Source organism: Ammospiza caudacuta, chromosome 12, assembly GCF_027887145.1.
Source record: "Ammospiza caudacuta isolate bAmmCau1 chromosome 12, bAmmCau1.pri, whole genome shotgun sequence".
In the NCBI taxonomy this organism is placed as follows: Eukaryota; Metazoa; Chordata; class Aves; order Passeriformes; family Passerellidae; genus Ammospiza; species Ammospiza caudacuta.
The window spans coordinates 9,904,919-9,932,454 of record NC_080604.1 but is presented as its reverse complement, the minus strand read 5'-3'; the positions used below and the strand labels follow the sequence as shown (position 1 = coordinate 9,932,454).

The following is a 27,536-nucleotide window of genomic DNA, read 5'->3' as shown; positions in this document are numbered from 1 at the left end:
ATTGGACATTTTGTGACAAATATTGTGGATTGAAATACATGAAAAATTTTAAAAGAAATAATTCTAGATACCAGAGAATGGTCAATGCTTTTTTCCCAAAATTCCGTAGATTTTTGTTGACTTACTTTGTATTGCTACTTGTGAAAGAACAGCAGGAGAATTACCAAATAGGTAGCCAAGTGTTTTCTATATATGTGTGTACATATAATCTTTATTATCCACTCCAGAATTTCCTCCTTTTGTTGTTTTTCATTATCTTAAATTTACTTGCTTACTGACATATTTGCAGTTGCTAAAGTACTATTTGCCAAGCTGTACTGTTTGAAAGTCATTCTGCATAGAAAATTCAGTATTGTATTAAACAAAAGCAAAGTAATAAATTTAATGATACTATTTAATTAATCTTTTATTATTACTGTCTTTGAAGCTTTGGTGATAAATTGCAGCCTCAGCCAAAAGCACTTCTCGTGATTCATTGCTTGAGACCAGCACTTAATGTATCATCAAAAGTGGACACCTCTCTTTATTTCATGGGTTATTTAACTTGAGAAAGGGAAAGTAACACAAACCTTAAGTTTCTTACTCCAGCTATTCTTTTTTAGGAGCCAAAGTCAACATTTATGTTTCCCCAGTGCCTCTCACTTTCACCAAGGAATGTTTAGAATCTTAAATTTCTACTTTTTTTTTCTTTTTTATTTTTTTTTAATGACATGTTCTTCTGTGCAAATGCACTGGTTTTGTTGAGCTAATGCTGTTTTCCTGGATCTTTCCTTCTTTTCCTGTCTGTGCTTCACTCCCTACCAACTTTGCAATGTAGCAAGCTGAGCAGTTGTTCAATCAGATGTACAATCCAGTAAGTTCATGTTTAAAATGCCCGCTGTAACATATGGAAGCATGAGGATCCATTCCCTTACTGTGTTGTGCTCTTCCTCTGTGGAGCTTTGCAGAACACTCCTGGTGCTCACTCTGCTGTATCCATTATATCCAAATAAATTAACTTTGTGGACTTGAAGGCCTGTTTAAGAATCCAAAATGTATTAAATAGGTACATATTGTGTTTCTGAGAAAACAAACGTCCTTTAGGTCCTCAACTTCTCCATTAGAAAATGCATGCAGAATTTTTTTTCCTTTTGCTTTGCTTTTTAATTCCTCCTTGTACAGTACTTTATTTGATCCTTCAAACTTATATAACTCCTAATTTATTCAGTTTATCTTCAGTGACTGAGTTAATTAGATGAATAATAATATCTAGGAAATGACTGGCAGTATTTTCAAAAGTCCATATGACTAAAATAGATTAATTCTACTCATGAAAGTGTATACATTTAGCATACACACATTAGGAACATGGAAACTTGTAATTAAGTGAAGAAAATAGTGAAATATAAAATGATAAATGCAAAAGGCAGTCTTTGCAAAAGTGCAAAAGCAGAGTATTGCTTTGGCTTCTTTACCATTAATATTCTCACAAATGCCTGCTTTAATTGCACAATATCTCTTTTAACTTGATTCCCTCAATTTGAGGAAGAGCAGCAACAAACCTTTTCTCTGCAGAGAGGAGTTTCCATCTTTTTGGCTGAGACTGGTCCATTTAATGTGCTGTGAGCATCACAGGACAGAAAAATGATGTAACTGTAAGAGCAATTTAAAAGCTATAGTTTACATAGTAATCCTAGTCAGAATTACTCTGTAATTTGGAGAGTGTATATATAGAAGAAGTGGGTTTGTAGCTTAAGTAATGTGATACTGCACATTAGAGGAGGAATTGCCATCACTGGAGTCAGTGGGAGCTTTGCCATGGATGTCCATGCACCAGGATTCCAGCTTTGGAATCCATCTGTTAGGGTTAGGTTTTGTAGCTCCAACCATGTCATGGATATGTCAGGACTTGTGTATGGGAAAAGAGATTCCCACACAATCTGCTCTATTTACTTTTGGAGTTATTGGTTACCTTGTTTAGAATTTAGTCATAAATTGTAGCACAATAGCATAAAACTTGATATTATCACCTCTACCTTCTGGCACAGTGCTGGAGAAAGAGCTTGTCCCTTTCAATGATAAAACCCTTTTTTTCTGTATCATTTTGGGTCACTTTTGTGGTAGTTCTGTTTCTATTCATGTCATTTGCACTGCTCCTGGGCTTGTCTTTTCAGACTGGAGTGTTTTTACTGTTAGCTTTTAGCTTGGTTTTCATAAATACTGGCCAGTCATTAAGTCAATAATAGTGATTCTGCTGTGTGGAATTCATTTGTTACTTTCTAATCTGTTTGTGTGCAGCATTCCAAAGTCAGTCCTTTTCTTAACTGCTTTTTCTGCCTTTATGTGGTTAATTTTTAAAAGGACAGCCTGCTGGAAGTTGCAAAGCAATGGATGCAAGATCCTTTTCCTTTGGCACTAGGCAGCAATCATACTGTACCCACAAGATGATTTTTTAAAATAAACTCCTCTTGCTCACCTTCTTTCTTCTCCTACATATATGAGAATAAGTTGTAAATAGAATTGGAATACATTTCTTCACGCTTTAAAGGTGAACTTTTTGAAATGCCCAGTGAGATTTTGTGCAAAATTGATTATAGGAAATTACATTATTGCCTTTGTCCTATTATTTAAATATCATGCTGTACTGAGGATGGAGTTCAGGTGAACCTTTTTCTGAATATTAAAGACTAAATTTTCCAAGATCTTCTATAAGAGAGATGTCAGATTAAAATTTAAACTACTTGCAGAATACACTATAAATTACTTAGAGCAGCCCCTAAAGTTAAATGAAAACCTCCTGAGTTTTAAGGAGACAAGAAAATTTGTGTGACAGCAATCTTTTTTCCCCATTCATTCTTTAAAGTAATAAAATTTGAAGGATCTTACAAAGTAATAAATACATTGCATGTAAATTCTGCTGTTCCTTTTCGTTTTTTTTTAATTTTAAGTACCCACTTCATTTTTGTGTATTTTTGTGTCTGAAGCTTTAAAAATGAAATACTTATCTATCCCTCCGTTTCTATTATGCAGAGTAATACATGCATGACTGTAGCATAAGACTTTAATAGCCTAAGTAATTCATGTTGCATGTCTGTGCCACACTGTTATGATATTTCTGTAGGAAATTTGTGGTTTGCATAAGGAAATGTTACTTTTCTTCTAAACCATTTGCAGTGCTTATGAAGCAAAGATGAGAACAGATGTATAATTAATGTAAAAATTTGTGACATTCTAATGGTAGTAGAGTGATATGCTATTTTTACTTAGTTGTAAAAATAACATACCATATCACAGTCATAATATTGGGAGGAAAATCATCATAAAGTGAGTGAATTAGTTTGAAATTAACCTAATCTGTACACACAAGGGTTATCATTTGCAAATACAGATTTAAGAAAGCTGAAAAGTACACATAGACCAGTCCCTCCTACCATAAAAGCCCCACAGAAACAGAAAATGTGTTTTCCAAGGTAACAAAGAACTTAGGGAGTAAACAGGGGACAGAAACTAAACAGAAAAAGGAGATGACAGCAGAAATAGGCAGAGACTTTGTGATTCATGTGATTAATGCAGTTTCTGTCTAGAACTAGATCCAAGAGTTCAGTCTACAGCCTAAAAAAGCTGAAGAAATCTGCCCTGTCCTGGCAGGAGCAGGGTCAATATCAACTGAGCAGCCTTTTAACTCCTTTGGGCCTACTGTTTGACCTCAAGAGTCAAGTTCCATCTGTCAACAAATCACCCCTGATCTGTACACAACAAATGCAGGAAGGTGCCTAGTTCAGATCCAAACACATCTTTCAAAGCCATAAAATAGAATGGGGCCTTATAAGTAATTCTGTGCCTTTGTCCTGGCCGTGTCAGATGGATTGTGTTTTGCTCTTTTCTAGTATCAGCAGCTTTGTTTACAATGTGAAGAGTCCCTTAAAGGGAATTGTAGGTTAAAGTACCACCTGCAGAACGCTCTTTGTAAAAATTGTTTTTTTTGTTCTTGCTTTCCCTTTTTAACTAACTTTACTTCTTCATTTGGGCAATAGAAATCTGGCTTCTGACAATAGTCCAAAAAAGATTCTCTGAGTGCTTTGAATCAATTGGTTGTTTGCAATACTGGTTTTATTTTTTTTTTTTAGATTATTATAAGACCAACCTTGTGGTAACTTAATGCTTACATTGGTTTATGTGTGACATTGGTGATGCTTAATCCCATTTAATCATATCTTCAAAGTTCCACTTCATGTTGGGGAAATGCAATGGCCCAGTTTGTGCTGCAGAATTTTCCAAAAACACATCCCACAAATATGGAATTGTATGAGTACCACAGAAAACAAGAACCGAAAATACTTTTGCACCTTAATGTTGATTTCCTTAGCATGCTGTTGAGCCAAGATTTAAAAGGCTAAAGTGAGGAATATATTTATAATTTTAGGTGGTGATTTGCTTATCCTTTGTGCAGTAGGTAATTTTTTCAGTACATTTCTGAGCTGCTGTGTGTCAGGAATACCCGTAGCAGTAGAACATTTGGCACCTCTGCACTGGTGATCCTATCGTGTCCTTGCCCGGTTATGCATTTTCCTTGTAGAAAGTGCAGTGTGGCAATGAAACAAAAAAAAAGAGGCTTCTCTCCCTCATCTGCATCGCTGCTTGCTCTGGGGTAAGAGAAGGGTAGAGGTACATGGGGAAAAAATTTGGGCTGAAGCTGAGACTTAATGCTAAAGTGAAGACTGGTTAGAGGAAGGAGGGTGGGTATTTCTTCTCTCTATGAAATGATGGAAGAAAGGCTGGTATAAAATGAATTTTGTGCCAAAGTAAAGGGAAAGAAAGGTGACAGGGAGTTGCATGAAGGAGCAATAGGCTTTAGAGAGGAGCTGTGAAATTCTGGATTTACCCTTGGGAGAGGAGGAGAAATCTGAAGAATAAGGAACAATATGCTTTTTACATAAGTTTCTTAGTATCTTGAAGGTGGAATTTGGGTTGTATTTCTTTTTCTAGAGTGAATTTACCTATGGAATTAAATTATTCCTTGCAAAATTACATAAAGCTGAAGTGTATTGTATTGTAATAGGGTTGATGGACAATCAAAGTGTTTTCTCAGATAACTGGCCTTGAGTCTGAATATTAAATTGACTTCAAAAATTACAAGGCTAGTTGAAAGTAAATTTCTTGATACAATTAACAACTGGTATAAAAGAACTCCAACTTTATTATTAAGGAAGATTATGAACCTGAAAAGGAATCTGTTGCTGACATCTCACTCAAATGGTAAAATCAAGATACTCCTTGAGTGTTGCCTTGAAATGAGTTCTGGGTTTAAAAAGTCCTATGGAATGGAATTCAGGACTGGAGCATGTACCAAAACAGAGATTTTTGAAGAGCAAGGCCAGTAGGTTTATTAGGCTCCTCATGTCATTTCCTTGCCTTCTATTTCTTCTGAATAAAAACCTCCAAGCAGGATAAATAACACTTCAAATCTCCTATCTTTTTCCTATTATCCTCATGCTTAAATGATATGTTACATGCAAACCACCTAAGTTTTTCCCTACTAATTTCAATTTTTTGTTGTATTTATAGTAAACTCAGACTTGTTCTTCATTTATACAGAAAATTTTAACCATTGCAAAGAATATGGACCTTCTAGTATCTGTAGTTTATATTAGTTCTTCCCCAAACATGCATGCTTCATTTTGATCTGCATTTCTTTCATTGCTTGCTTGCATTGTCCATTCCCTGAAATTAAGAAGGATAAGTAAGTCCATGTCTTCTCTGCGTACTAAGATAGTTGGAGGACCTTCAGTTCTAAGTACCATGAATTTCTGTAAAAAATCCTGTATGTTACCTGAATTTTCTATGTTTAATGTGCACTGCCTTAAACTACTTCTTTTTTCCTTGCCTGCCCTTTCAAGATGCCAATTAGGAATAATGGGAAGCAAGGGGTAGGCTAAGCATTGCAGTGCATCGTTGTTTCCATCTGTCTGTGATTATTGCAGCCAACAGTTGAAAGCACTCGGTGCCAGGTCATGCTCCCATTGAAGTTAATTGGGTTTTTGCCATTAGGTTTGATGGGAGCTGGCCTGGGCTCTGCACTGTTGTTGTTTTCATTGCTCTCTCTCTTGTCTGTGGAACTCCCACCCATCCATGCATGTGTTTGCCAGGTTTGTGCTGTTTTCACCAATGGGCTTGTTCCTCTGATGTTTCAGGTTAAGTATTAATGGTAGGCTAAAAAGGATTATTGGGTAAGATGTCTGCTGAAATCAGCTTCTTTAGTTTATTGGTTTATCTTTTAAAATCACCTCTGCGTTAAAAACAGTTTCTTTCCTTTAAATTCTTTGTATCAAACTGCATTTGAGACAGCTGGTGATACAGATATATACAATATGTATATATATGTATCTGTGTTTGTATATTTATACATGGACAAAATGTGTGTGTTTCTGTATAGGGAAAGAGGATATAATTTGTTAAGAAATTGCCTATATAGTCAAAACACACCGAACTTTATGTGAATTTAATGAATTACAAGGTGAGTCGTTGTTAAATTTGAAAAAACACCTTTAAAGTGGGGTCACTTTACATAAAATCCCCCTTAATAAATCCCCTCCCTTCTCAGGACGATAGAATTTGACTATGTAGATATTTTAATTTTTTTTTTATAATGCATCAGACAGGAATACCCATAATCCTTTTTAATGTAAACTTGAACTCCGAGACTGAAGAAGTAAAGCTTTTAAAGCTATTTAAGTTATTGTCACCCTTATCTTTTTTGAAATATTGCTTCTGAAGGCTCATGAAGCTGAAGAGGAGGCACGGATGAATCCAGAATTTGCAGACAGAATGAAACAGCTTGACAAGGAGGCCTCGTACTATAGAGAAGAATGTGGCAAAGCTCAGGCTGAGGTTGACAGACTTCTAGAAATACTCAAGGAAGTAGAGAATGAGAAGAATGACAAAGATAAGAAAATTGCTGAGTTAGAAAGGTAATTTTTGTATTGTCTTACATTGAGTAGCATTTTTTCTTACTTGATCTTCATTTCAGAAGCAGAGGTTACAAGCAGAGTATGTTTTTTTAGAGTATATTGGTTATGCTTTGTAAAAGAACAAAACAGGGCTACTTGAAAACTACATCTCCTGTTGGCTGACTTTGGAAAAATTTAAGGTTTCCATTTTTAATACTTTTCATAAAACAAGTGTGTTTAGGAAAGGTCACGTGCAATTTACAGGCACAACAACCCCCCAGAAAACAGTGTTGGGGAACAAACCTGTCTTTTTAGTAACTGGTGAATCAGACCTGCCCCCACATGTTTCTTCAAGTGTGAACATCATCAGTCATTCTCAGAGATCCTGAAAAGTATTGGTAAGTATCTCTAATCCATCTCATGAATATTTAATAATAGCTCTAACTATTTCTTGGTGTTCCCATAGTCTTTGTTTGCTTCAAAAGAATATTTTCTGATGTTTACCAGATAGTGATTGTCTTGTGTCTGGAAAGGTTGTTGAGGCTTTCCATAATGGAGAGAGGAGGGTTTTGGGATTTGTTTTATACCCTTTGTAATTAAATAGATATTGGAACCTTTTTACACAAGGAACCAAGTGGTCCAGAGATACTGGTACAGCGTTGTCAGCATACAATGTTCCTATTGTCTGAGAATCCTGTAATGGGTGAGAATTTTCTATTTTTGTATTCATTTTATTTTCAAATTTGTTATACTCTTAGCAGTGAAGTTTAGGAGCACCAATTTCTAGTCTGTTATTACTGATGAGGATGTTGACCCTGAAATAACTTCTCAGAAAACAATGTGGTACTGCTGAGTGAACACACTTCGGAAGAGTGTTCATGTTTGGAACATTCAAGTACTGGACTTAGAATGTGATGGAGTGGTTAAACTTTGCTATGGACCTTTAGCATATATTTGACATTTCCTCAAACTCCATATGCAAGGGCATCTCTGGGGTCCTGTAGGAAAATGAATGTGACATTAAAATGCATTTATTCATTCACAGCTTGCTGGGATCCACATTCATTGCTGTGCCAACATCTTTACACTGCAAGATAATTGCAACAAGATAAATTGTCAAAATATATCAACATAGATTTCTGAGGAAGTGATAATCTAGACTATTGCAAGCTGTGGTATCCTCACAATATTTGTTATATTCATAGGAATTCTTCAACATAATGAAGTGTGCTTGTATAAATAAGTTTGAAAGTGAAAAATGGTTGTAATAAAGTTATCATTTACAAATTCAAACAAAAATTAAAACAAGGAGATGAATATTAATGTTCTACTAGTCAGAAAGTATTGACACACGAAGTGTCAAATACTCAGGGGTAGAAATATCTGCTTTGAGATATGGGCAGTTAAATTTACAAGTGTGTGCTACTTGGCAGATGAACATTTTTAATAGTTATGACGAAATTTTCATGTGAATGGTAATTCTTTTGATTTTAATGTGATTTTCTTGGCTCAGAAACTATCACACTTCTCTGAGCAGCATCACTTCAGATTAATAATATTGCTCATATAAAATCACGTTGGTCTGTTTCTTTAATTACTCTCCCTATATTAACTTTTATTTACAGTTTCTTATTACTACACAGGAGAAGCTACTCCTTTTTCTATACTTAAGCTATTTTAAAATTGTAATAAAAGTTATCACAATTTATCTGTTTATAATTAAAAAAAGTTTAAAATCAAATGCAAGATATTACATTTAATGTATAACGTGATCTTGTTAAATTTAGCTTGCTGTTTTTCTTTGGTTTTCTTGATGAAGGAAATGTGGTTCAGGGTTTTTTGGTTTTTATTTTTGTGGGATTTTTTAAGTAATATAAATGAAACCAAATAAGGTAGTGATCAGCTCAAGTTTTAATGCCAAGAGCCTCACCAAGGAGAGGGAGCTGCAGCTGAAACAGAACTGTCAGGATTGAAGGAGTGTATTGTTTAAAGCTTTTATTAATGGTGTTAGAATGAGAAGTATGTTTATGAAATGTGGTAGAGAGTTTGAATCACAAAATGAAGTGAAATACAGTGGCATAAAATGCATGTTTGTGAAGTTAGGACCAGTAAGGTTGCCTGATATAAACTAAGGATAATCCTTGATACTGTTCAGGAAAAGAAAGATTGGGTGAATTTGCTTATGGCTGTGTCATTATGAGCCATCTAAATAATGAAGCAGAGATCTAAACAATGAGGAGTGAATGCTGATATGTCAGAATAAATATCTGCAGTAAGGATAGGAAGGTATTAATGTCATCAGGTGCTGGCAGGGCTCTGTGTGGAGCTCTGCTGTGTACTTATCATCAGTCATATGCCTGGAAGTTGAATTAAAGCTGGCAACAGGTGCAGTGAGGGCTGCTAAGAAGAAATGAAGTGCTCATGACACAGGAGGAGTCTAAGCAACAGTGGTTTGTTTCTCTGGCAAAACAGAGCTCTGTAGGGATGCCTGTTCTGTGTAAATGTGGGAAGGGATAAGCACTGCAGGGAAAGAAGAGTGATTTCAGTAAAAAAGCACTGGCACATAATACAGTATAAATTATGCATTGGTAAATTTAGACTGAAAAGAGTGAGCAAGTGATGCCAGCGTGGTGAAGATTGCAAAACCTTGGATCCATGTTTCTCCATGGTATGCGAGATACTTGGTCAGTTGCTTGGCGAAGTGTAGCTTCTCAGCAAAGATTGCAACAATATAAAAGTCCGTTTAAAATTATTAAACTATGAGACAAACCTGTTTGTTCTTAAACAAGAAGTTTTTTGTTTCTGTTATCCACTTCTCGTATGCAGGGGATGTATAACACTATAGCTGTGTATTCAAGCTCTTGCGGTATTCAGACTACAATTAATTAATTCTGAATTAATTTGGATTTGAATTCTCATGAAGGTAAGTCTACACAGCAGTGACAAGTCATTGCACAAGAGACATCAGTATGTGGAATATTTGCATTTTAAAAAACGTACGTTTATGGTTGTTGAGTATGCTCCTTTTCTTAAAAGCACAAAATGCTGTGTGTCAGGGACAGATTTAAGGACTAATCTAGCTGTGTGGGGATTATTTTAGACTTAGTTTTTGAAAAGGGTGTGTTAGGTATTTTTTTAACAAATAAAGTTGTCAAAAATCAGAGGATTTTCAGTGTTGAAGTATTAATTCTCTTCATACTGAATTAAAAATTTGCTATCAGCATTGGAAAAGGCTGCATTTCCAGGGTTGGGGTGCGGTGTCAAATTTTCATCTTTGATTATTAGCTACAGTGCTTTGTGAACTTCTAATTATCTTTGAACAAGTTGCCAAATTGTTTAGCTGCTTTGACTGCCATTGGAAGAGTTGAGGAATGAGGGTCACCAGCCTATGGCAGTTCACATGAAGGACTTTGTGGAATATGACAAGATGTTTGCGGGGCAGCAAGTGCTACCAGTATTCATCCAATTTATTTGTTCTGTTTGGTGTGTTTATGAATTTGGATGGTTATAAATATGGATGTCTTTCTGCTGTCCACTAATGACAAGATACCCTTTTGATTTAAAGTTTGTTTTCTTCAGTGCACAGGAAGGATGTAGCTCTGCAGAAATTTCATTTTAGTTCCTGCTTTTCCTTCCCCTCTCTTTCCTTTTATTTTTTTTTCTTTTTAATAATCTGCTAATATAACATCTGCTTGTTATATTTTTGAAGAACTAATGTGTTCCTCCCTTTATTCTCTTTTGCTGTCTTCCTCCCTATCTGTTTTTCTCCAAACTGCTGCTTTCATCCCTACTCCAACCAGCTTGACTTCCAGGTCAGTATTTTCTGCTCTCCTACTTAATCCTCCTTCCACAATGAAGGTTTTCATTGATGCTTCATTTATTTGGTTGATTTGATCCCACATTATTAACTTCTGTTTGTATTTTGTTGTTTTCATTCTGCTTGTCCCTATTGTGAAGTTTTTGGTCATTTCATTTCTAGACCAGAAACTTTCCAGTAAATGAATCTTTTTCTTGAATGCCTGCAAGAAAAAATGGTTATTAGCAACATATTCAATTCATATGTTGTTTTTTGTGAAATTTGTTCTTCTTTTGGTTTTGCTTTTGTTATCTTTTTTTAGGAAGTTTAACACTGGGAATAATTTTTGGTAGACAGCCCTACCCAGCAGGTAATGAATGAACAGTGGCAATTGTATACAGAGAGATTTATACTGAATGAACATCAGAGACTTATTCTTAATACTTTGAATTGCCCCTTTTACTGCTTACAAACAGAATTTGAGGAGTTGCAGTGGTTCAGAACCTTGTAGCTGGTTTTGCTGGCCAGATTCTGGACCAGCACATAACTGTACAGGAGCTGTCTGTATGTGTTTTTAGGCTGTGTTTGGATGTAACCTCATCTAGTCAGGTCTGTGTTTTGAATTCTTCCAGGCTGTAGATTAGTTTAGCTGGCATTTGTCTCTGCACACTGCTTCTGAGTAAACTTCTCAAGTATTACATGCCTTGTGGTACTTGTTGGAAGCAAAAATGGATCTGGTTGACTTTTTTTTGTCTTAGTAGGCCCTGGTGTTAATTTTCTTTCTCATGCTTATGGGTGGTTGTAAATTGTAAGTTAGCAAAGTCTTAAAACATCTTTTTGATGTTTTCTCTTGGAAGAGTCAAGACCAAGCACAATTCACAGTTCAGACGTGTCAGAGAAGTCTCTGACAGGAATGTCTTCAAATTGAGCTAAAGATGGCTCATTGCAAAAAGATGACAAGACTTTTTTCCCTCCTGATGATCTTTAGTGCATGCCACAATCACAAGTTACTTTCCAGATGAAAAGTTTTGTTTTTGAAATTTGGGGCTCATTGATTTCTGTAATAAATTGGATGAATGCTAAATTTACTGTCTATCAACTTCAAGTATATTTTTTTTTGCTTGAGGGGATAATTGTTGCACCCAGATTGTGAACATACTTCAATAATTAAGTTTCAGAACTTTTCTTTCTTCCAGAAGTTAAATAAATGCATTTATTATGGAGTTGGCCATGATGAAATTGTCTGAATGTGACCACTTTGCTTTTCTATCAGAGCATATTCAACATTGATTGAAAATCTCTCTAGCTCAAGAGAGTCTAAAGAAAGGTATTATGCTATGTGGTTGTCATTATGGTTGATTTCACTGGAATTCAATGATTGGTATGCAGAAACATTTGTTCAGCAGTTGGAGGTGCAATTTCTGTTATGTTTTATTGACCTAAAAAGCCAACTGACCTTGTTGAAGCAAACTGTCTGCATAACCCTGCCAACTTCCATCCCTGAAGTCCCAGATAAGTTGTAGAGTATGATTAGAATTTATTGTGGGTATTCAGTGAAGTGTTAAGTTTTCTCAGCTTGAATCTTCATTAAGGTCAAAACTTAATTTAAGAAACAGATCTATTAATTTCCATAATTTCTGCTGATCCGTATGTTCTTAGCTGTCATTTTAGTCATCCATACTCCTAGGAGATTTTTATGGTTAGGAAAATGCTGCATTGGTTTTAAAACGTGGTAGGCTATTAATACTCATGAAAAACAAGAAAATCAAATATATTGGCATAATGCCCTCATGTGCACCTGCCTGTACAAGATAAAAATATTCTGAGTACAACCATCAGTGCAGTGACATCTCCACACCTTTTGGTTACAGCAGGTTAGATACTCCCCAAACTTTTCTTCCTGCAGATAAGCAGGAGATTGATATTTTTTCCATGTGAATTGCATTGGCCAGTGCTAGAGAGTTTCCCACCAGCTCTAATGTTGGACTTCCTAATTGTTTCCATGGGAGGCCAGAGCTCAGTGAGATGTGCAAGGGGAGGTTCAATGGAGTTTTAAATTTAACCTACAAGCCGTCCACAGTTTTGTCAAATGTCAGTTTGATGGTTCCAAGGGCAGAGTGATATGTTGTTCAAAGATAATGTCCCTTGAGAAATGGAGATAGTGTACTACTGAAAACTGAGAGAATCTGTGATGTACATTACTCTTCTGAGAGACTGGTTATTCTGAGTGAGAAACACAGTTGTCACGTTGGATAACAGACAGATTGCTGACATGTCATTCTCTTTTAGTCTGTTTGCTACATATGCAGAACCAATGTTTTAGTATTTAAACATTTTGAAAGGGATGACATTTTGAGATGAGACTATATGAATTTACCTGATTTTATGTGTGGTTTTAAACTTTTGTAAATTTCATTTTTTAAGAAATAGTAAAGTAGAAAGTTTATTTCTTTGGTATTTTAATTTAAGGGATTTAAATTAAAAAGGGAAATATTTTATTAGAAAATTAGCTGAAATCCTAAAGATAAACAGTAAGATACAAATGGCGCCCTGGGACAAGATGATGCACTGTTGTTCAATTTCATCCCACTCACTACTGAACTTGTCAGCCTTGTTCTGGACTCTTTCTTTCAGTTTGCTGAAAGCCACGCAGAGGTTAACATAGAAAGGAATTATTTAAATAAGCAAGGATATTTTAAAATTTGATTTGCTTTTTTTGAGATTTGATTTGATTTGGAGGGTAAATACTCCATAGAGTAAATGGTTATGCAGAATGAAGTGGATATGAAGACGAAAGAGCTTTACCTCACAGAAGGAAAACTATCAACTTTGGATTTGGTTGGATGTGACACCACAACTCTGTGCTGGGGAAGAGAGAACAGAAGGAGCTGTTACTCTTCCCTTTCATGATTCCTGATTGAAGACATCAGTATTTCTTAAGCTTCTCCAGACCTGCTGCCTCCATTAGTTTTCCTCAGAGGCAAGATCTAGAGGGCAGATGTCTCTAAATCTGCCCCAGAGCACTCCCTGGGGCTATTGGTGACTGCTGGGCTCAATGCTGTCAGGATTCCCTGTGCACAGTGGAGGGGTGTGTGGTGAAGAATCTTTGTGAGATAGCACAGCTTGCCCTTAAAAAGCTGTTACTGAAGAGAGACAGGGGTACTAAATTTAGGAATTGGGCTGTTGGTGGAACCTTCCACTCATATTGTTTGCTTTCCCAGTGCAGGAGCAACATGCCTGAGCAATGTGATGGTGCTCTGATCTGAGTTTATAATAAGGGGAAATTTGCATGTCTAAACAAGAATCATAGAAGGGGTACCTGATTTATTTGGAGGTCTGAAGAAGTTACTACAAAAGCATGGAAAGCTTGATTTATGCATTGGATGATAATGGCTGGATTGATCCTGAGAACTTCTAGGGTGAGCCAGGAGTTGCAGTCAAAAGATTTGATCCAGAAGGAAATTTTAGTGAAACTTGGAGTGCTGCAGAGGAGGTGGGATCCTGATTGCTGTCAGGCTGGGCTGGACATGCTGTGGAGCAGTTGGATGCAGAGAAAAATTGGAAAGAGTCAGGAGCTGCTTTTTCTGGGATTTTTTGTTTGTTTGTGTGGAGATGCTTTGTTAGTTTGGTAATTTGAAGAAAAAAGCTTTTCTGGACTACAGCTGGGAAGGACCTGATGGGCCAGTAGCAGGGCTGCAACTTGTTGGTTGCAAATTTCAGGCAACAAATTAATTCCAGTAACTGGTTGCAGTTATTGCTAATGGTCTCAATTAATAAAATAGCTGAGCCAGCAATTGGCATATTAAATCAGATCAAATATCCTTCTCATCTAGCTTGCTGTCATCAGCAGTGCTTTTTGGTTTTTTTAAAAGAAGAACATCAGAAGAAAGTGCACGACAATCCTGGGTGTAGGAGAGAGATGTGTGACAGATGAGTCTTCTGGTACGAATTTCACACGTGTTCATGTAAAGTGTCATCCAGCAGGAATGTGCTGAGGAAGACAGCAGTGCTGGGTCAGAGTTTCCGTGGTTGCAGTGCAGATCTGCCTTGAAACAGAGTGACATGAACCATAGTTTGGAACAGGATTTTAGTATGTCTCTTTCATTCATGCGTTATCCTCACGTGGATATTTCCAGCATCTCTCCAGGGCTTTGGAGGGAACCGTGTCAGACTAAACACTTCTTAAATAAAGATTTTGGATAACTTCCCAGAGTGTGTGTTAGGTAAACCCTTCCTCCCTGTGAGGTGAGAAATGTTTCAGTGACTTCTGTGACGCTCGCTTGATTTCTCCCAGGCAGAGTTCTCGGTTGTCCCAGGACAATAATGGTTTTTGGTGCATTTGGGGGCAAAACAATTGCCTTGCTGAAAAATTGTCATAATATGAGTAAGAAGAAACCTGAAGCCAGCCTTCAGGCAATTGAAATGATGAGATTTAAAAGTGGGGGGAGTGTAAGGGGATGGGAAGAAGGTTTTTTTTTTTTTTTTGCCCTACAGGCTAGAAGCCCGCTCCTTTGGGTGGAACTGAAAGAGCTATGTAACCTGTCAGTAACAGGAGCTGGGAATGTAATGAAAACATTGAATATACTAAAATTCACTTATCTTAGGTGCTAATTCTGGTCATGATGCATTCAATTGGACAATTAAGGATATAGGAATGATTTTTTTTTTTTTTAGATATTTTAAAATTATTTTAATATTACTTGGTTTAGATGGTTTTTTTGTCCCATGTTTATGTTGGTCATTTTGTCTCCAGTTCTTTCTATCAAAGAGTTGTGGAGAGAACACAGAGGGGTGCCTGCCAGTTCTGATGAGCAGATGAACTGTGATGTGGAGTTTGCCATAGTCCCAGCATCAGGTGAATGGCAGAAAGAGGAGCAAGCATCCTTCTGCAGTCAGAGATAATATCAATTTCTTGTGATAGTATTTTCTCAGGCATGTGGAAAAGAGTGGAAAACTTCTATACCTAATCTTTATACCAGTTTGGCCAGGGTTAACCAGAGAGAATTACCTGCCTCCAAATTCTCGTGCTCAAAAGGCACCAAAATTTTACTCACTTTTCATAATTTTCTTTTCTTTGGGAAAATCTTAGTGTCCCTTTAGCCTTCCTGGCAGCAGGGGAGATCCAGGCACAGGCTGATAACATTTTCCTGTCTCTCCAGGGGGCATCCACGTGAGCTTGCTTTCTCATCCCAAATGATAATAGATCTGCTAAGGAAGCTGAACTACTTCCCTTTATGTCACTGTAAAATAGATATTTTTTCTAGTTACAGGATCAAATAGCACAATTTTAAAAATGAAATTTCGTGAGGTTATAGATTATGTTGTCACACAGGTTAGGAGTTTAAGCAATTGTAAAGGGCGTTGAAGTCTTGCTCCTGCTCCTTTATGGGAAAGAGAGAGGGGAAAATGTAGTTCTTTTAAAGAGAAAAGGAAGAGAGGGAATAAGGTCTGCTAGATTTTCTGCTTTGGAGCTATGAGGGCAAGAAGGACAATGCTGAGATAGGATATACAGGATTTTTTTTTTATAGGATGGCATTAGGTTAGTCAGATATGCAAAGAAAGGAATTCCTTGACATTTGGGATGAAGTATTCCTCCAAAGTGATGTGGCCTTTAGGACAACAGACATGTAAAAAATCTTAATTTTGCTTGTTTTCTTTTGAGTATGTAAAACAAAACCAAGGAATACTTATTTATTATTATTTCTCCCTTAAGAAGTTTTCATTCAAAACACCTTACTCCCCTGTGCCTTTGTAGTGATCTGTATTAATCTTTCTGCTTTTTAAAGGAATATTATAGGAGTATTTCTAATTTTAATGTTTAAATTGGATAGACCAATTAATTTCTTAATGATTGGGATAGTTGCTTTTGTTTATTCATTTAAGACATTTTATTTGCTATCAGTGTGATAATTGTATTAGCTAAAAAAAGAAAAATAAGAAAAGCTAAGAATAAGGAGACACAAGATTTTAAAAGATGTCTTGGACACTAATAATTCTTTAGGTTATATGATTTTGATTAAAAAAATGTGAAAATTTTAAATGCAAATGAAAGCACAGAAAGTCACTGCTTGTTTTTTTAATTTACATATTATACAATTTAGAGTGACTATGTCTAGCTTTTAACATCAATTCAGCAGTCAAGCATGAGGGCTTTCTTTTGGTGAGAACTGCTTTTGTTTGAGATTTGTTTTCTTTGTTATATCAAAAATTCACCCTGTCACAGGTAGAGGTTTTTTCATCCTGATAATTTCTATTTTCTACAGCAAAATCCATCTCTGGGCCATAAGTGAATAAACAGTGCCCTGGTTTGTGTTTGGAATGTGTCTGTCAGTGCCCCTCTTAACATCTCTTGTGGTGATTTTGGTCTCTCAAAGTCCAACCCAACTAACTTTGTATTTCAGGTTCAGAGATAGATGGTAGCAAATGCATTTGTATTCCGTGGAAATGCTAGAAACAATACTTAAGTTGCTTATATCTTAATAAAATTCTAGCTTTTGGATTTCAGTGAAATTAGACCTGAATTTTGGAGCTTTACCCTTTTGCTGGTTTAGTCATGACTCAGTGAAGCACCTGCCTAGACTCTCATTCTTAAGACAATGAGAACTGAGCTGCCAGGAATATTTCTACTGAGTCTTACTGAAGTAATGTAATTTGGAATGGACATTCACATGGTTGGGATTTACAGGATCAGGTCTTCTGCATGACTAGCTGCTGAGACCCAGAGTGCCCAGTAACACGTTAAGATTTGTTTCATTGATCACATACATGAATTCTTTGTAAAAGTGTGGATTATTTATAAAGGAGAAAGAGATAATAATTTCAGGTAATAGTGATGCTAATATTCTACCCAGTGCCTGCCTAGAACATTGGGGATGTTTGTTGAATTAAAACAAGTGTACTCTATTGAATTTTAAAACACATTTTTGACACTTTCTTACTTTATATAGATTAATTGTTTTGACCAAATTGTATTTCATAAAATAAATCTGCTTAGTTTGGAGTTGAGTTTTTTTGCTTGTTTCCCTGAAAACATTCACTGCACTCTGATTTTTTAATCTTTTATTTGCTGAGGAGCACAGCTTCCTAACACACTGGAGATTTTTTTTGATTGACTTGCAGACAGCTGGTCCCATTGCAATGCTGTTTAAGGTGATTAAAATTATTGCAGAGACCTATTCCTTTAGAAAATGTTACAGATTTTGCTCTTGGGAGTATTTTGCATGTCTGCATTTTTTGGATGCTTTGAGCGGAAAAAAACCTTTATGAAATAGAGTAAAGGCTATACCAACACGTAACACTTATTTTTGGCTGACATTACCAGCTTTGTGGCCAAGGTACCCAGGTGGCTAATTAAAGCAGGGAATTTAATGAAATAGTGTGATTTTCTATAGCTATCAGAGATGAAAGCATTGGAGGTTAGACAACACACACTACTGTAAAATAAAATCTGAATGCTACTCACATATATGCAGGAGCTTAGTGTTTAATATTTCTCTTAAAAAGTTGAACTGAAGGAATTAAATGTGCTTTAGTTAGACTGTGAGATCCATTTGTGTGCTGCCCCAGAAGAGGAAAAAGCCCCAAGCATGGTTAAGTGTAGTCATTACAGTTCTGTTCATACCAGCAGGAACTCAGTGGTGCTGCTGCTTTGCTGTTTAACTTGCTGCTGGCCCAGGGTCTGGGTCTCCATGGCACTGATGTCTGTTTGCTGCAGAGACATTTCAGTTAAAAGATTAAATAGAATGAAAAGTGCATTTGAGGTAAGGGCATCTTGCTGTTTGCTCAGGAGGATTGATGGGCTCTAAGTCCTTTGGACTGGATGTCATAAGAGATAAAGCTGAAGGGCTCTTGGAGGGTGTTTTGTCTCCTCCTGTCATGCTTGGATGTGTGATACACTGAGTGTATCTAAAAATTTAGCAGTCATAGAGGATGGTTCTTCAGCAGCAGAGAAGTCAGAGCTGCTGCAGTCTGCTGACTCCAGCGCTGGTATTTTGAGACCTCTTTCCTCAAAAAATTGTTGGATGCTGAGAAAAACAGAGGTGTTGGCATTGCTGTCATTTAAGCACCTGATTTTAAATCTAGTGCCCAGTTGAGGTGCAAATTGATTACTGTGGAGCATTCTGTGTATTGAGAAAGATTATAAAAATTATCCCAAGTTAGAAAGATTCAGGAAGAGGATGATTTTTAATGGAGTTTCATATCTAAGGGGAATGAATATTCAGTTAAGAGCAATGTTAATCTAGGTAATCTAGATTTGCAATGTTAATCAATGGCAATCTGGGCAATCTAATGTTAATCTAGGTAATCTAATTCAGTTAAACTAGGTATAACAAATTAATAAAATTAATGAGTAGTAAGGTAGTTTCTAAAAGATTTGTATTACTTTATATTATCGTTTTCTCTTCTTTAGGAGTGAGACAATTTCTAATGTACTAAAAAAATAAGAGTTTATTAAGAATTTTTTCTTTTCTCTAGTGTTCATCTCTTCTTTATTAACTGCCAGTATTATGGATATCTTGTATTTATGTGGCATGGGGTGTTTGCTGGATACTGCATATCCTCATATCTCTGATGTTGAATTATCAAAAGAGTCAGAAGATGCCTAGGATATCATCCTTTAATTTATAATTCTGGAACAGAACAGAATTTCCTTTTTAAATTTTTTTTTTCAAATTATTTTACACTCTTCAAAGTATGTTTATATTCTAGCTCTGTTTTCAAGACAGTTTAGTTTCACTCTGAATTATTTTCTGTTCCTAAGCTGCTAGATACTCTATAACAGTTGCTGACTGGCTTTAAGCATAGGAACACAAACAAATGTAAATTTGTTATCTGAAAAACTGTCATCAATCCTGCTTTTTAATGTTTGGCCAAGATTAAGCATCAGTGCAGAGAGTTAGTCATCTCTGCTGCTTTTTAAGTCTGCTTTGTTTCTTAAATGTTTATGAGCTCAGAACACCATTTCTTTAAGCCAAGTGTAGTGTTGGCACTATTTCAGTGTGCTGCGGGCTCGAGTGCTTCAGAACTGGTTTGTAGCCTGGCTTTCCAGTTCTGTGCAGTTTGTAAAATCACAAGTGCAGCAGAGTGGTGGGTTTGAACTAGCTTGGGATGACTGTGATGTCTGGCTCAGAGGTTAAAGAATTAACCTAAAATGCAATAGATAAATAATAATAATAAATCAATAAAATTAACACTAAAAGAGAATAGATGCCCAAATTCAAAATGAAGTATAACAATGAGAGAGCTGTGCATTTCATCTTCCTGCACTGAGGCAATTGCACTATCAGAAAATGCTACATAAGCAGAAAATTATTAACTTGTGATGGTAGGAGGAATTCTACTGAGCAGACCCATGAAATGCACACTTCAGATTTCTAAGACGTGTCCTAAGCAGTAGTCTTTATTTTATTTTGTCTAATGAATTTTGTGGTCTTAGAGCTTTAAATTCAAGCAGTGTAGCAGAACAAATGAAATTATTTCCACATGATCTAGAGAAATGGAGACATAACTGTGCATATCAGCATTGTTACTAGTAAGCTATGTGAATATTTTATCATATGTCCTCTATGGTCATGGCATATATTTTATGCTGATTGGGTACTGTTCCCAAATATTTTTCTATTTCTCTTGCATACTTTTCACTTATCCTTATCTGCTTTATTCAGAAGTATTTTAGAAGCAGTAGAGCCACATGAAAACATATCAGAGCAAGCAACTCAAAAATTCTACTGAACCAAGGATTGTATTTGATATTTGCTATTAAAAAAAAAAGCTGGTGGGAAATATGTTTTTGTACTTATTTGCTGCATTGAACTCCCCCAGTACTTTTAATGCAGGCCTGAAAAAACTCCTCAGCTGGGCTCTTTAACTGTAGCATTTTCTGTTCATTTCCATAGGTATGTAGCCAGTTGTGGCAAAAAGACAGTCTATGACAGAGCTTGCTTTTATTTCCCTCTCTTCAAGATTTTGCCTATCACAGGCACCAGATGTTTTTCCTTTGCAGCTTTACCATGTTCTGCTTTTCAGTGTGGTATTAGAGAAGCTGAAATGGGAAGTTGTGTGAAGCATGGGTGATGAAAGAAGCAGCTAGCCTTGGCATAAAATTGAACTTCTTATAGAGATTAAATGCAAATGAATTTATCATTTACTCAACATGAGATTGGAAGCCGATTTATGTTTTAACAGCACAAAGCCATATTGCACCACCAAAATTCCTGCCAAATGCATTTATATATGAAATTGTGGAAGTGGTTTTTTTTCCAGTATTCATTTTGGTTTTATGCTGAGCAAGTCTGTGCTTACAATTATGAGACAGAATCATGACAGGGGACTGATTTTCACTTGGACCTGCAAGCAAATTACCTATTTTTGAAGTAGTTGTCCATACTTTTTTTTCCTGGGCAGGTTTCTGGTACCTTTTTTAAAGTTATAATTGATTGGATTTTCTCTAATGTGCTGTACTTATAAACTTTTACATGAAGTGTCTTTTAAGAATTTTTAATACCATGGCATATTTATTGATTGCAAATAATTGTTAATTTTTGATCATTAATAAATAGTGAAAAAAACACTGGTAGGACAAAGAAACCAGTGATAGAGGAAAATATTGAATGACCCAGTTTCTATAGCATAATAAAATCTGTGCAAGAAATGTATTCTATAACTTTTTTCACTGCTTCTGATGTGGAAGCAAAGGAGGGATTTTCAGCGATCCTTTTGGGCATTGAATAATATTCTCTTAATTTGCCACAATAGGATTAGTGAGTAGATCTCATTAGGAATTTGCACGTGACTTTTATATTTATAGATAAAAGGGTGCAAATTCCTTCATTTTAAGAAAGTCTGGAAAAAAATATCTAGGAATTCAAGGAGATAGGAAGTATTACTGCAAGGATACATTTTCATTACGTGACAGACAAAATTAGTTTGCCTTCTTTCTTAAAAAAGTGTATGTTGAGTCTCAGAAATGCTTCTGGTAACTTAATAAAATCTGCAATAAAAAATAATTAAAATTGAAACAATTAATTCTTTCTTATTAATACAATCTTAACAAAAGAGAACATGTAAGGGTGGCAAAGATTGTTTCATTTCCTTAGGAATGGCTCATGCATTGGTTTGTTGATTATCCTTTTTAGAAACAAGTCCCATTACAAAAAAACGATAGAAATGTTTTTGTCATGTACAAAACTATTTGTAAAGGCATCCTTTATTCTTCATGGCATATTTATTACCTGACCTACTCCATCACACTTTAATCGACCTAAACACTGTATTTGTAGTTCAGGCTTTAAAAAATATAATTTCACAATGTACATTAGTCATCACCTTCACCTTCTGCTTCCTTTGAAATGAATACTTGAAGCACTATTAAAATTGTTCCTGAATGTAGAGTGTGTAAGGGTTGTCGGGTCATCTTCCTCTTTCAACAATTTTTCTGCATAGAGCTCAGAATATGTATGTATTTTTGTGAGGAAATTATAAAAAGGGGGAAATCTTGTCAGCCCTAATAATTGCTCTACCACTCTGTAATTGAAAGCTGTTTCAATATGCCACCTTGAAAACAAGATGAAATTTTATTGTTACAATTGATGCTTGGAACACTTTGTCTGTTGGAGAATCAATGTCCTGTGTTGTAGTCACAGAATTAATCTCTATTGCAAAAGAAGTGGTTGCAGTCATTAACACTAATTGTGTGTGCAATTCTTAGACATATGAAGGACCAAAATAAGAAGGTTGCCAATCTCAAGCACAATCAGCAGTTGGAGAAAAAGAAGAATGCACAGTTGTTGGAAGAAGTTCGTAGGCGAGAGGACAATATGACTGACAACTCTCAACATTTACAAGTGAGTGTATTTTTCAATTTTTTTTAAAGCTATCTAGGAAAATGCACTTCTGTTCCAGTGTGTGTGTTCCAGAATGTGTAATGAATTTGTTCCCACAAAGAGCTGATGGGTCCTTCCTTTTCTACCAGAGGATGCACTGCTCACCTCAGTTGTATCCATTAAATATTTACTATTTAGAGTAAGGAAAGAATCAATAGAATTTGAGGACCTCTGCCCAGTTGCTACATCAGCAACTTTTCTTTCTTACAGTTGGAAAGAAAAGGTTCAATTATATAGCTTCTATGTTTCAGATAGACTTTGAGCCTTATTCCTGGAGAATTTCTACAGTTTGTAAGTTATGGAGTTTGGTGGTTGAGAAATTAATGTTCTTCAACTGATCTGTTTAAGTGATACATTACATACCAGGGAACTTGTATTCAAGGCCACAAATTTGATGCTTGACTTAAGAAGTATTCTCTGAGATCTGAGTGTGAAAAACCATGAAGAGAAGTGCTGATTTCTGTTGACAACATCAATGTCTCCATGCCCAGTGTTTATAGGCAATTTATAGTGCAAAATATCAATTTTGCCTTGATCTGGTTAATATAATGTGTTTCTGGAAAATTTCCAGTGGATGGAATTTGACCCTCTCATGCTTCATATGGTTGTATTTCTCATGTGTTCCTATATGCAAAATGGAAAAATTAGCACCACATCTCTTTAGGCTTGTGTTGGTTAAGCTTTATGTCAGAATCAAGTTCAGGAAATGATACATTATTTATGCATCTGTGCAGTGTTATGTTTACTTTACGGCCCTGGTCATTACATACTGATTGCATCACCATGCATTCCAGTGCACAGGATAGAGCAATAAAAGCTTCTGAAGGGTTTGGTCTGCCAATATGATATATCAAAATTAAATTTCAGTGTTGAGCAGCTCCTTGTAATTATAGTGGTTCAGTAAAGAGAATAAATTAATCTTATTTTTCTGTATTTTGGAAATCTATTACAGTGAGGTGATGACTGGAGAATAGAAGCCGTTCTCAGGATCCTTGATGTAACTGCTATATTTGGAGGTTTCTGCTCGTGAGATGAGATTGGGTCTAGCAAATGTAGGTGGTGTGGCTGAATGGCTTGAATTTAGAAAGGAAATACCTGTTTGGTGTACAGTTCTGTTCCATTCACTTCCTGTAAAGCATCTATACACTAGGAACAGTTTATGGAAACCAGTTAACCAAGAACATTAATTTCTTGTTGCTATGCCTTAAAATGTCAATATTTTTAAATTATGTCCTTCAGCATATTACTTTCAGTAATGTATATATTAGGTAATATATTACATTTCCTGTAGTTGCAAGAACAGCAAGAGAAAGGGAGCCTTGGTTGTCTGTGCTGCTGGATTGCTGGTAGGGATAATCCTGCCTTGTCTGCCATACAGGCAATCAGCTGCTGTTATCAGTTTGCTGCTACAAACAGTTGTATTTTCTCAAAGATTTCCAAATTCCTTGACTTATGTCTTCTCAAGCATTTCTTTAACTGAAGTGGTTAAGTGCTGAAGAGTTCATGGAAACTTGAAGTTCCCTGGGATTGCAAGATTTGTGAGGTTTTGCTGCTCTACAAAACAATGTAGTGAGTCTTGCGAATAAAGTAAATGCTGTGACATTGAATAGTCAAGTCACAGTGCAGGTGACATGACTGATGCACTTTGATTCTGCTGGTAGGAAAGTATTTTCACTGGTACAGTTTATTTGTTTTATATGTGTAAGGTAATTACAAATGCTAGGTGAGAGCATCAAGTCTTACATGAATCTGGTAAGTAGGTGATTGACTTGTTGAAAAGCCAAACAAATTCTAATGCTCCAATCACTTAGCCTTGGTATAGAAAGGAAATTTTTTTCATGATTTAAGAAAACCTTTCCTCCTTCATGGAGTTTGCTTGTGTAAAAAAGTAACAGCAGTGATCTAAGGATTTAAATGAGGCAGCATTTTTGGGGAGACAAATGCTGTGACATATACTTTGAAAAAAATTTTAAGAGTACCATGCATCTGCTAATTGAAAACAGTTTAATTAACATCTTAATAAACCACGGGGACTTGACCACCTTTTCTTACTGCTCTTAATAACTTCTACTGCTTTTAGTGGAAACACTCTGCATTTATATGCAGTTATAACACAAAGTGCTTGTGTCTACAGTGTACTTGTTACATTTGTGAATGATGTATTGAGCTGTTAGGGGAAAAGTGTATCCTAAAATTCTCTGGCCTGATGTAATGGCTGTATTTGTTGGCTAGCTGTGATAAGCTGGCTGTTGGCTGGCTGTGATAAGCTCAGCTGAGAATTGAAGAGCAGTCAGACTGGTCAAATTACATTTACTGCAGCCAAGTCTCAGTCCCTTTTGCAGAAGCAGTGGAAAAGATGAAATAACAAAGTGGGTATGGACCATCCAGGGGCTGCCCAGGGCAGACTGAGATGATCAAGTGCCACCCTTCCTGTGCAGCTCCCACAGGGGCTGGAGCTGTACCCGTCCAGCTGTGTCTGATGGCTGTGCTGAGGCTCAGAAGGCTGGAGTTTCTTGGAAGCTTCAATGGTGTGTGCTCATTCCTGAGGCTTGTAGCACCATGTGTCACCGTTGGTGACACTGTTAGCAATCTTGTCAGGTAAAAGCCTCTCAAAGCTGGTTCCTGTGCCAGTGTCAGTGCTTGCAGGGCAAGTTTGAGTCTCTGTGGTCCCATCTCACCGCACTCCTGGGCCACTGCTGTGATGGAGAGTGCTCTGGGATGCCTGGGGAGGGAATTCGCTTTCGTCTGCCTCAGCTATCACCTGTAATTGTGAGTGATGCTTCAGGTGTGGTTTTGAGGGGCTCTTTGGATCACTGTAAAATTGGAAACATCAGGAAGCCAGATTAATTCTTGGGAATGAAGAATAGTTATGAGGTTTTCTGTTTTCTTCCTAACACAAATCAAGGGCAGACCTGTGCAAATCTTGCCAGACATGATGGTCATATATTACACAAAGCATCACAGCAGGAGAGCTGGTCCTTGAACACTTTATCATGAATTTCTTTGAGAATGGTGTATCTAACATGCTTTCATTTTTCTCTCTTTTTTTGGTCTGTCTTAAAAATGATAAGCCTTTTTGAGAAACACTGAGCTAAGAAATATACAGATACCATTTTATAGATTTGTACATAGTTCTTCAAGTCTCTACAGGATCTTGAAACCTTAGAGATGTGAGACTTGTTTATTCCCTGAGATAATTTTTTTTCTTGATTCTTGTGTGGAACATGTTTCTTCCAGTAACACTGGTACCTCAGTAGAATTGGGAAAGGAAACATTTGCATAACATTGAGAATTTAAATGCATTTGGTTTTGATTCTGATTTTCAAATCTGCTGTAATAACAACAACAACAAAATCTTCTTGTTTCTCAAGAGTAAGCAATAAGGGTGCAATGAGAATATTCCCATGTGTTTCACAGCCTCAAAGGGAATTGAATATACACTGTTGTTTAATTATGCGTTTCATAGATGTAAAATATCAATAAGTGATCCAAGTCTAGAAACATTTCTCTGTGGAAATTTTATGCAAACTGTCCAATACATATGTGTTACAAAAAAAGGGGCAGGGATGAATCTGAAAAGAGGTTTAATAATTTTAATACCCTATTCTGCCCTGATCTGCAGCTTCTGGGTGTTTCCCCCTTTTCTTCCAGTTCATCTGCTGGCAAAGTTCTTGACTCTCCTTATGTTTTAAATGTTTGGGTAATTTGTCACAATTCTCTTTGAGGTAGCTTGGGTTTTCTTTGGCTGGAAATCCACATGCGGAAAAGAGATATTTCACGACCAAAATTGTTTTTGAGTGAGACAATGTGTAGTTCTCATTGATTTCAAATATCATATACAGGCAGTGTGATCAATGGTGTATGCCTGCAGAACTGTAGAACAGATTGTGTACACATGTACATTTTCCAGGTGTAAATACCTCACTTTTCAAGCAGAGTTCAGCTTGTCAGTCATGCTTTTTCATGGGATGTAGTGAGGCAAGGCAAGAGTTCCAGTTTTCCAATAGCTCTGTACTGGCTGGAAATTTAGTCTTAGGTAATGAATAAAACATGATCAGGAGGAAGTCCTGTCAAAAGAGATAAAAAAACTAGCTAGTTAATATTACTGCTTTCGGATTCTTGCCATGTGAATATCTGTGATGTCTTGATCACTGAAAATAGCTCCCAAGAGGTTTCACAGCTAGTCAGCATGAGTGCTTAACCCTGGATTTGTTTCTTTATTTGTCACTGTGTGCTTTACTGTATAATCCTACCAATAATAGCTCTAAAAATACAAAATGTACCCAAGACATTGCACATTGCTGTATGTTACTTCTGTGTCTTATAAAACAGCATGGCCTAAACAAGGGGTATATCTGACTTTACTATGACTTTGCTATGACTTCTCTTAATGCAGTGTATTTCCTACTGCATTGTCTCAAAAGCTTTGATACTATAATATAAATACAAAGAGGAAGCTAGGGAGTGAGATGAAGTCTTGCAAACAAAAATGAGCAGAGCAGTGTAATCAGTTCAGAGACAGAGGAAGCTGTCCTGACTGCTATGCAGACAGGCATTAGTGTATGGAGCTGACACAAGGCAGGAGAGAATTCATTGCATAAATGCACGGCTTTGTATTAGCACCACTGAAATTCATATGCAGTGACAAAACACAACCTTTTAAGAGGTTAAAATCATGAGCTATTGTATTAGAAGTAAATTCTAATTTAAGCATCTGTCTTAAGGTGGACCAATACCTTTCTGGACAGTTTTAATAATTCTCAGGGTTCTGTATGTTTCTCTGTTTAAAAGGCTGGTAATTTTTGTGGGGGGCAGACAGAGATAAGATGAGGATTTTACCTGTTTACACCATTCCTGTTATTTCCATGATGTGCCTGTGTGAATTGCAAGTTGTGGTCTAGCTCTGATGTGAGAATTGCAGAATTGCTGGGT

The 27,536-nt window shown here is 36.3% G+C and overlaps 1 protein-coding gene across 1 annotated transcript in view; it reads left to right on the top strand.

Annotated features, from left to right (window-relative positions):
- The window catches only part of ERC2 (ELKS/RAB6-interacting/CAST family member 2), a 318,526-nt gene that overhangs the window by 153,439 nt on the left and 137,551 nt on the right, over positions 1–27,536 (top strand). Inside the window, exons 13-15 of the mRNA XM_058812979.1 lie at positions 818–853; positions 6,754–6,947; positions 22,430–22,565. Coding sequence (XP_058668962.1) covers positions 818–853; positions 6,754–6,947; positions 22,430–22,565 — 366 coding nt within the window. The remainder of the gene's footprint in view (positions 1–817; positions 854–6,753; positions 6,948–22,429; positions 22,566–27,536) is intronic.